The sequence below is a fragment of the Sminthopsis crassicaudata genome, chromosome 4 (genome assembly GCF_048593235.1).
Source record: "Sminthopsis crassicaudata isolate SCR6 chromosome 4, ASM4859323v1, whole genome shotgun sequence".
Lineage (NCBI taxonomy): Eukaryota > Metazoa > Chordata > Mammalia > Dasyuromorphia > Dasyuridae > Sminthopsis > Sminthopsis crassicaudata.
In genome coordinates this window covers 130,771,345-130,782,961 of record NC_133620.1, presented here as the reverse complement: position 1 = coordinate 130,782,961, position 11,617 = coordinate 130,771,345, and the positions used below count along the sequence as shown (strand labels likewise).

The 11,617-nt window shown below is 35.5% G+C and overlaps 1 protein-coding gene across 1 annotated transcript in view; it reads right to left on the bottom strand.

Annotated features, from left to right (window-relative positions):
* Window positions 1–546: 546 nt before the first annotated feature.
* The window catches only part of PRKN (parkin RBR E3 ubiquitin protein ligase), a 1,861,641-nt gene continuing 1,850,570 nt past the window's right edge, over window positions 547–11,617 (bottom strand). The window contains 2 exon segments of the mRNA XM_074309364.1: window positions 547–3,390; window positions 8,274–8,391. Of these exon segments, the coding sequence (XP_074165465.1) occupies window positions 3,278–3,390; window positions 8,274–8,391 (231 nt within the window). The 3' untranslated portion in view covers window positions 547–3,277.

Here is an 11,617-nt window from a genome sequence, read left to right as displayed (position 1 = left end):
GATCTCATAGCTAGTAAATGTTAAGTGTCTTAGTCCACATTTGAATTCAGGTCTTCTCACTTCAGGGCTATCTAGCTGCCCCTCTCATTTTTCCTTCTAATGGAACTAAGACATCTTGTTCAAGTTCCTTTGGTCTACATGAGTTTTGAAGTCTTTTCTAAAACTGAGATTCTGTTATTATGAACATTTTTTTTTGGCTTATTAAAAAAAAACAGCAGTGTAAATATACTTTCCAAGAGAATAATAACAACACAAATATCTATGACTTTCATGGAGATGACTTTGAAGGGCAGAGACACACTGCCAAAGACCAATCTTTCTCTCAAACCAGTTCCAGTTTATTAGCAAAGATAGAAAGCACAAGCCAGGTTTCTGAATAAATGTTGGCTTTTTATATCTATTCTTTTGTATTATGACAGCACTCTCCAAAACCACAGTATAGCAAGCAGAGCTATTCTGGGCCTTAACACATTGAAAAATAGCCACTGATTTACCAAATAATTCTTCTAGGATGTGAGCTTGACTCATTAGATAAAACAAAACACATTTCCACAACAACATTTTCACCATTTATTGAAAATTTCAAGCAAAGTTACAAGCATGCTGTTGATTGTTTTTGCTGGTGCAATGAAGGACAAATTTAGGTGTTTAGAAAACAAAGAAACTTTTGTAAGGAACTTTTATTTTGTCCTTTGTGATATGCTGAGAACTCAAGACATGTTTTATGTTTATTCTTGATGCAAGTGACAATAATTACATAATACATTCATTGGTGGGGTTCCCCACACACACTTTTAGTGATTAAAATTAATTTTTCTTTTCTGAAACAAAAAATACCCATCACCAAGAAAAAAGCAGATACTAATATCATATTATATCATAAAACAAAACAGATGTAATGGGACCTTGTGTAAGCAATCTCTATTGAAATCTCCTAAACCCAATAATCACACATTTGGAAGCAGGTGGCCAAGGAAAAAAAAGCTCACCAGACAACAGAAGAGACTACATTAAGTCAAATGACTGAATGAGATGAGCTTGCCTTTGAACTTGCCACAGCTGCACTCATATGTGGTCACCAGACAAAGGCTGCTGGTTGTAGGAGGTTGGTTATCACTTAACTTCCATTCTTACCCAGGAAGTCTTAATTGGGCTTCATGACAGTGAGGGGATTTCTGAATTACCAGTGGGAGATTACTGACTCATGACCTGTAGGAAGTTACTTTGCTGACATCCCCATTTCTCTTTGGGATATTTCATTAGAATTTCCCATCTTCCTGACCAGAGCACAGAATTGCAGGTTTGGTAGCCTCAAAGTCATAAAGTGGTTTTTACTGTAAGGGCAAGGCCCAGAGGAGGTGGTCAAGGCATCTCTGATCTTATACTGTGACACGTTACTATCTTTGTCGTGTACTGTCTGCAGTATCCCCAGAGATAAAAGGCAACCCAAGATAAGAGTTAGAAGGAAATAGGAAAAGAGGATGACACATTAAGGAGGGACCAGAAATAGGATGGTAGGATGCCCCTGGGTCTAACCTGAGATTAACTTTTCTTCTAACAGGTGAATGGATTAAAACATATTAGACTAAAACAAAAAAAACAAAAAAAAAAGAAAAAGAAAAAGTAATAAAACAAAGGCTATACTATAGATTTGAGTTACTAGGAACCCTAAAAATATCATTAATAGATTCATGTGCTGATGAAACTTATGATATCACCAATTGCTTTAATGTTCCCCCAGAGAATAAAATCAAATGACTCATCTAAAGACAGTAGCTATTCAGGAGAGTAATACTTTTTCACTTGAGAACCATGTTGAAAGAATTATTCTTTCTTACTTGAAAATTATTACTTTAAAAAAGTAAAACTATAACTATTACTAAAACTATTGCTTTCTTAAAAACTATTATTTTAATTTTTTCCCTTTTTATTATGAATTTAGTAGATATCAATAAGCATTAACAAACATATCTTTATACATTTCTTGACTATTACTGCTGTACCAAAAGGGCTTCAAAGCATCTATTACCCACCAATGTCATCAGATCATATTTTAAATGTGCTGACTTGCTTTTTAGGGTACCACATCTTTAAAACAAATTTCCCTGAAAAATATCAATATCACTGGATGCGTGAGCTGTGCCCATTTAACAACAGTTCTCCAAACTAATAGGGTATTAGGAGAGGTCCTAAGCTTACATACTAGGAACACATTATTTCCTTCTATTACAAATTTTTCCAATAGAAATTATATGTAGAACCAGAAATACAGATATTTATAAATATTCTGGTTTAATAAGCTGTTTTTTTTGTTTTGTTTTTTGTAATTAACATTGAATATCACTACTAATTAATTTCTATCATGTTTCTATAACAGTTTCTTAAACTTCACAATGGATCCAAACTATTAGAAAAGTTCCCAAATCAGAAATGCCTGTTTTTTAAAAAAGTTTTTGATACTCTTAAAAAAACTCAAGAAAAAAATTTTAAAGATGGAAATTAATAAAACTCTATAGGAACATATTAGGTTTCAATTAATTCCCTTAGTTTAAACATTTCAAAATTCAAATGAGCCCTTTCAATTTCCCATTCACTTGACATGGCAAATTATGGCTAGCTACAATCTCACAAATGCAATTTAAGATTATTAATTGGTTTTATTCTTGAAAGCAAGTAAAATTTTTCCCCAATAAATTTTGACTTCTGTCTATGGTATTGTGAAAATTTAAATGGAGGTGTTAGTATTGAAGCTGTGACCACACTTTAAAAAAAAAAAAATTAACCACTTAATTTAAAACAGACCCATTGACAAAGAACCACAAAAAACCTCTTCAAATTATTCCAGTGACTCATTTTAACATTAATATTTTAAAAACTATAAGTCAAGTATACAAAATAAAACCTGAAAGAGCTAATTTCCTATGGTAATGTCTTAAATTCATAGGAAACAAGTAATCCACAGTTAATCCATAAATTCCACTTGGGATTTACCCTCTTGTATCTGTGCATCACAAGGGTTTGTAAACAAATATTTAATTGTCTTAAATTTAGCCATGTTCCAATTCAGGAGACTCTAAAAGAGTGTTTAAAAAGGATCTAAAAATGATTTTCTACCATAATTTGTCTCAGAATTTTAGAAAAAGTAATGAATATAACATTCTTTTTGTTCATTTGAAAAGGAAGAATATGAGAATGACAAGAAGTCAGTGGGCCAAATGAGGGTGCCAGTTACATGAGGGTAGTCAGTAAAGCTTGTCCCTGCTTTTTTGTTGCTGAGCTATACGTCAAACCAGTGGTCTCCCATGCAGGTCCGGTTCCATTCTAGGCTACAGTTCCAGCACCACTCAAACTTGCATTGAGGCTGAGGGCATTTCATGTGCATGCATCCTCCTGCAGAGTAGAGAGGGAAAGGACATGATTATTCTGGAGTAAATGATATCAAAGAACAAGTATGTGCCTGTTAACACAGGAGGGCAAATAGTTATTGCTAAAAGGAGACTGACTCACCAGTGACAAAGATCAAAATAAATTTTTCCCAGAATGTCTTTCTTTTACATTGAAAAATATGCAGTTGATCAAAAGGATAAAGCTCAATGTAAGGTTTTTGATAATCAACTATTCTTATTTGTTAATTTCCATGGCATCAAATGATGAGCTTGATTATTATATTAGGCCCAGGGGATTTTTTCTGATGAATTATATTATATTTCACAATTTTTGGTTAATTACAAAAGCAGACCAGGCAAATAACCTGTGGCAAAATTATGGCAGGAAATAGAGAAGAGATAGACAGGTTGGGTAGATATGAATGGACTGTGAAATGCACGAGCATCCAAATTGTTGAAATCAAATATCTGAATATATTATATTTCTCCCTTAGTACACTTATGCTGTTCCTTCTGTGTGTTTGTGTATTTTAAATGCAGACCAGACCTGTTATTTCACTGATATGAAGAATTCCCAGAGAGGAAAATCCCTTTTCCAGAACTGCATCTCGTTCTGAGAGAATTGTGTGGGCAGAAGCCTTCTGGATTCCGATGCTGAATCTCCATCTCTGTTAGCTATGCCCTTGTGCTTAATCGTTCAATATTTCTTCAGTGTTGTAGAGTTTGGTAAGACTTGGAAAAGAGTAATCTCGACTATATGCAAGAGTATGAGCTATAATGCCCTTTCCCTTTGCACATGAGATTGGCATTTCCTGAGCTGGCTTTTCAAAAATAAACCAAATGCTTTACAATTTAGACTTTTCCCCTCAAAATTCCCAAATATAGACAGTATCTATTTCTGAAGCAGGAAATCCAAATCTTCATTAGCAAATTGGAATATTGAGGCAATTATCTGAATGGCTCCAGCATGAATCTGCTTCTGGGAGAATTTGCTGGATCTTTCAGCCCAAAGCCCTATATCTGCAAGGATCATGTGTAAGTAAATGGGATTATTTAACTCTACCTATTATCCTGTTAATTCATTCTCTTCCCCCCTCTCTCTTCTTTTTGCTCTTTCCTCTCCTTTCTTTCTCCCTTGCTTTCTGGCCAAATTATACCAGTAATTGTTTCCATGCTGTTATATCTTTGCCACTGGGAGTCTGCGGTGAGACCCAATTCTTTGTTTTGTTGAATTTTTTTTCAGTAGTTTCATGACCCCATCTGGGGAGCACTCAGCTAGTAGGTATCTGAGGTCAAATTTGAACCTAGCAAGATGACTCTTCTAGACTATGGCTCAGCACTCTACCCACTGTGCCACCTAGTCACCCACACCCAATTCTATTGAATTTCTATCATTTATTGACTGGAGTGAGACTCAGTGTGCTATAGTGAACTGAGAGCCTTTCTTGGCATTATGGAGACCTGGGTTCAAGTGCTATCCCTGACACATTCTCTAAGACCATTGCTTACTGATGACCCATTTGTATTGGTGGAGAGAGTTTCTACACTGGAAATTCCCTACACCAATGAAATCATAGATCTAGAACAATGACAAAAGGTAGTGTGTATCTTGCTATAATCTAACGGAATTTAGGATGAGGTGGTGCAGTAGTTAGAAATCAGAAGGACTCATTTTCATGAGTTCAAATCTGACTTCAGATACCTACTAGCTATATGATCCTGGGCAAGTCACTTAACCAGGTTTGTCTCAGTTTCCTCATCTGTAAAATGAGCTGGAGAGGGAAATGACTAGTCACTCCAGTATTCTTGCCAAGAAAACCCCAAATGGGTTAGTAAAGAGTTGGACATGACTGAAATGACTGAACGATAGTAACAGTCAAAGGATTTTATGTATAATATAAACTAGGGCAGGTAGATGATGTAGTAGATAAAGCACTGGACCCAAGTTCAAATTCAACCTCAGACACTTATTAGCTATCTGATTTTGCTTCAGTTTTCTCAGTTATAAAATGGGGATAATAATAGCACCTACTTTCCAGGGTTGCTTTGAGAATCAAATGAGTTAATATTTGGAAAATACTTACTATAGCACCTGGCATGTCTAACTCATGATTTTCAACTGCATCTAACTCTCCATAAATCCCATTTTGGGATTTTCTTGGCAAAGATAATGAAGTTATTTTCTATTTCCTTCTCCAGCTCATTTTATAGATAAGGAAACTGAGGCAAGCAGGGTTAAGGGACTTGTTCAATGTCACACAGTTAGGAAGTATGTGAGGCCAGAATTAAATTTAGGAAGAGATGTTAAGTGCTATATAATTGTTAGTTATTATTACATTTAGTAATTATGCATACTATCTAGGTTATGTTAGGAAATATTGAGGTTAATAGATTTTTATGAAGGGGGATGTAAAAAGTATTAACCAAATGTGAAGGGTTAGAAAAGGATGAAGAAATCAAATTATTAAAAAAAGAAAAAAAAGGAGGGGAAATTGGGAGAAATGAATGGGCATTTATTTGATTTTCACAGTTAGGAAAGTTAAATTGGAGAAATGAAACCTGAAATCCACAAAGACATAAATTCTTTTCCCCAAGTTTTCCATCGTTTCTCCTTTTAGAATGGAAGCTCCTGGAGGCAGCGACTGGTTATGTAATGAGGGGTGGAGATTCAGGTCTTGTAACTTCTGTAACATCCAATTAATGGGGAATCAGAGGAGAGATTTGTGTTCAGGTCTGCTTTGGAAATAAATACTGCTTTGGAGTTTCAAAAGTGTGTCTACTAATCTTGATACCCATTCTTGCAATAGTGTAAAATAAATCTTCCCCACATTCAAAAAAATATGATTGTCTATATACTCTTTGATTTTTAAGTAAACTAACTTCTATACAATACTTTCTTCTTTGGGGTACCTCTTTAAACTCATTTAAGTTATTTGAAATGGTTGAATTTCAATATAAAGAGTAATGAGGTTTTGGATGGGTGTATGTAATCTCAATTGCCAAGAAAGCTGAAGGTGGTGGATCTTTTGAGCTCAGAAATTCTAAACTAAACTAGGCTTTGCTGATATTTGCATTGAAAAAGTTTAGCATTCATAGCCCAGAGGAGTAGGGAACCACCAGATTGCCTAAGAAGGAATAAAATGGCCCAAGTCATACATCATTTCTTGTGCTGAGCTAAGCTGGTTGTACTTCTAAACTATTACTGAGTGACCCGTGAGCTTCCAGCCTGTCTAGGTGTCTTTAAAAAAATTTAATAGTAATTCTAAAAATTTCTGTACAAATATGTGATAGATATAAAAGTAAGGAGCAGAAAACATGGGAGACTCTTTATTAGCTGATATACAAAGGATCACCAGTACTGATGATCCGTATTCATATTCCCATATATTAAAATATATAGTATTACCACTGGATCAGTGATTTAGAGCTGGAAGGGATCTTTGAGGGTACCACGTCTAACTTGCCCTTTATCCTCCTTCCCCCATCCCCCCACTAACATTTTACAGATGAAGAGAATGAGAAAAAATAACTAAACTTGTAAACGGGAGAGATAAAATTTGAACCTTACATTTTGTGATTATTATATTACATTACCCCTTACATGACCCTTCACTGAATCTTAATTATACTAGATAAAATATGGGTGAATTTACGTGGTGTCTTATACCTGCTACTCTAGATGACAAAGCATGAAAGCCATTTGGTTTCAGAGAATAGGAAGAGAACTCAGTTTCTATTACTGTAAGGGGCCAAGAATTGGGCTTCATAGAGTTGAATGTGGGATTAGAGCTCTCATGGCTTTTGTGATGATTTTAATTTAGCTGACCATCTTTTAGTACATGGGACCAGCTTACAGCTGGGAAGTGCCTTAAGAAATTGTCTAGTCTAATTCCCTTGAAAGAAGAAGCAGTGGTTAAGTAAGACAGTCTAAGGCGTCTTGATGAGTGTATCTCCTAGGGAGAATGTAGCAATTTCTGAGAATTCCTAAGGCCACCCAGCCTTGAGAGTGCCACAAACAATGTTGTAAGCCATAGAACTCAGTGTTGGGAGCTGCTCCATCTCTATTCAATAGTCTTTAGGAAATCATAGAATTCATCAATGGATGAGGTACAACTGTACCTCTATTCACAAAATTAGTATATCAGTTACTTGAACCTGATCTTTGTTTCTTTTTCCTATAAAATTATCTTCTTGCTTCTGGCTCTTTGCTAAATTACTTTGGAATGAATCCTGCTAACAGCAGCGTAATAAATCTTTGCCCCTTAACTCAAAAACAAATTGAGTTTGCAAATTATTTTTTTATACCCATGACGCCAACCTGGGTGGGAACCCTAATATTGTTGGGGTGTTTTCCCTTTCAACAATCTTACCTGTGGTTACACAGACAGCAAGTAGAACTAGGAAATACAAATAGGACTTCTGCCTTCAACTCTAGCCATCTTTTTACTGCATATCTCTTTTTAAACATTAATGGGAATATGATTGTTAACATGCTATGTCAGTAGGATACTATACACGGATATCTCTCTGGGCCTTATTTGTACAATGGAAGATCGTTGGATTTAATGATCTCAAAGGTTTCTTCCAGTCTGAATGTATGATTCCTATTCATGAAGTAGTCTCTCAAAGGTTAATAATTGAAAAGCCTCAGTGACAAAAAAACATCTTTTCAAAATATATCCATGTGTAAGATAACTAGCAAGTTATATAATTGTTGCTAGGTTACATATGGTAACTGAAATAGAAATTACTAGATGGAAATTCCATAAAAAAATCACCAGAGGAGGCCTGGATGCTGAGATCTAGGACTCAGTTTACTATTATAATTTTTTGGTGCTGATGGCTTTATTAAATCCTGACTATTTTTAAATTGCAACACAGACTCACCATTTTTTTCCACTGGTATATGGCAACGGGGACAAGGTTTGGTTGTTTTCTTGATTGTTTCTTTGGAAGCCTCCTCCCATCTTGCCCTCTCTGCAGCTTGTTCATCCACAGCAAAGGCCTATGTAAAGAAAGGTAAAAGATCTTATTGAGCTCAGCTCCTCATCTGGGATGAGAATTAACTTTTTGTAACATGGTTTTGGCATTTGACATTTGGAAATTTGGCAAATCCTAAAGACTCTTTCTCACAATAATGCTTTAAAATGCATGAAATAGGATACACGGGATTAAAAAGGAAACCGATTATAATGAGTAATCAAAATGTAAATAACAACAATAACAACGAAAGCATTTCACAGACCTCAGATCAACAATGTCTGTATGAAAGTCCTAACCCTTGTCAAAAAGGAAGCAGAAAATTCTGAAAAATGGGAATAATTAAGATCTTTCAGACAAAAAGTATAAAAATCTATCTTATTTAACAAGTCCAAAGTGGCCTCCAGTAAAATCCTTCTTCAATTATATATTAGGCACCTAATAAATATAATAATAATATTTAACATTAATACTAATACATATTAATAATTTTAATATTAAATAATATTTGCATATCACTTTAAGATTTGTTGAGCATATTACATATAGTATTCTGATTCTCTCACCAGATAGAGAAGAAGGTGATATTATTTCCACAATTTTACCAAAGAGGAAACAAAATATGAGAGCAGATGAGATCAGTCACACATCTAGTAAGTATCTGAGAAGGGATTTGAATCCAGGTTTTTCTGACTCATAGTACAGCACTATATCCACTTCATCATACTACCTGCCTTCATTATGGTATAAAGGGGATTCTGTGCTCTTAAAGGCTATGTCAATTATAACAGATCCCATAAAGCTGAAAAGGTTTTGAATAATGGCCATGTGATGGGCTGTGGATTTGTTGTTTGAACACTTATGTTGCTGAACTTGAAAGTGCTCTTCTGCAGAAAAGCAGGATTAGAGAGAGAATTTTTTTTTTTTTTTTTTTTTTTTTTTTTTTTGGCCATGATGTCTCATAAAATTATCCATTATCATATGGATGGGGACCAGATTTTTTTCACTATTGTTATTATTCATATAATGAAATCACAGTCCTTAGTTATAGAATCTCTTGAAGAATTAAAAGTAGTGATAAATTCCATTAAATGCAATTAACATATAAAGTTCTCTTACTATTTGATAAATGCCCACTAAAGACGCTAGAAAAACGATTTCCTGTTCTCATAGTTTGCTATGCTTTATTTTATTGTTTTGAATGAGATTTCTGTGATTGATTCTCTATCTTCCTACTTAGGAACAATCTGTACTTACAAAGTTTAGTGAATATAAAAATATGCATCCCATTACTTAGTTCAGGGGTTCTTATTCTGGGGCTCTTCAACATGTTATTTTAATATTTTGATAACTATGTTTTTAAATGTAGTTTTAAAATTTAATATTCTATATTTCACTTTATAGCCAGATGACACAGTGGATGGAGTACCCAAACTGGAATCAGGAAGATATGAGTTCAAGTTTGGCCTCAGATACTTATTAAGTGGACAAATTATTTTATCTGTTGTCCTCAGTTTATTCATATGTAAAATGACTGGAGAGGGTAGTGGCAAACCACTCCAGTATCTCTGCCAAGAAATCTCACAAAAAGGTCATGCAGAGTCAGACATGACTGAAAATAAAAAAATAAAATAAAAATATTCTGGGAAGGGGTCAATAGGTTTTAACAGACCACCAAAAGGGTTCCACAAACAAACAAACTAAAATGCTTAAGAATCCCTCCTAGCCACAGGCTGTCAACTCCTTGAGAGCAAGGCTTGGGCAGGACTATTCTTGCAACCACAGGGCAAATCCTCTGCTTAGTGAGTGCTTATTGAATTGAACTGAATGATATTTCCATTGATTTTGGCTACTGAAATGTGGCCAAGGAAGGGGCAGGAACAGGAACCCAGGCCACGTGGCTGGTGTGAGGCAGAAGGGAAGGTATGTCTTCAGGGAAGGTCACTGGGCCCTGAATTTTCCCTAGCTCTTGAATTAGAAGAAGTTAGAGCCTTCTAATGTTTCACTGGAAAGATTCATTGTGTACTTGCCTAATCCTTCCCTGACTACAATCTGTACCACTTTACTCTAAGCACTGAACAACATCTACACAAGAAAAAACTGGTACTTGTTTGGTTCTAGGCCAAGGACACTTCAGAGAAGAAATGTTTTTCCAATTGTTAATCCAAACAGCATGATTCAGTGTTTGCGAATAGCCTTTTCTTTCATGCTGCAGATTTATTTCACTCATGACCTCATGGCGCTGAACTCAGAACAACTCCCAACCTCTCTCCCTTCGCTGAACTTCCCAGGATTATCTTGCCATCTCTAACTCCTTTTAAGTCTAACAGAAACACAGAGTTAGGTTCTAATAAAAACCAGTTGAAAGTGGTTCAATTGAATAACCCCTAACACTGTTTTGTGGTAAACTAACTTCTTTGTGTCTTAATTTCCCCATTTTGTAAAATGTGGACCAAAGGATCATAAAATTTCAATCTAGAAGGGACCTCGGGGCCTCTAGGCTAGTCCCTTAATGTGATACATGAAAAAACTGGGGTCCCAGAGAATATATTTCTTGCCCAAGGCTAAATAGATAGTAAATGGGATATAAACTAAGGTCTACTCACTTCAAGGACAATGGGCTTTCCATTGTGGGGATAGTTGAATGGAACAAATGAAACAACATTTATTTGGTGAAAGCAAAGAAAACTGATGCTGAAGCTAGAGAATCTGAGTTCAATCCTACCTGTGTGACTGTGTGTAGGTTATCTGTTTTATCATCTGTGAGAGGGTTGGACTAGAGGGCCTCCAAAATCTCTTCTAGTTATAGATCTATGATTCTTATGGCCTGGAGAACGGGTATAAAGTACATACATACATGTGCCTGCTACTATTAGTCACACACTGAAATATTGTTAAAAATCCAAATCATTTAATACCTTTAATACCATTAACCGCTACTTCAGGTACTTATTTGCTCTTCCTTCTTGTCAAGTTGACAAGTATTCCTATATCAAATCCCTGCTCTGTGTCAGGCACTGTGCTTTGTACTGGGGTTACCTCAAGGACTTTACCTGTGAGGGGTGGAGAGAAGAACATAAAAAGGGGAGCTGACAAGTGAGGGGGTGAAGAGCTCAAGGGAAAAGAGCTCAGAAAAGAGCGAAAGAGTAAGCAAGGAAGCAACAGACCAACCATGTTTGGCTCTGTACTATCCTTAAAAGAAAGGTTCCAGGAAGAATTGACAAGTCAACTAAAGGAACTTTAGGGGTACA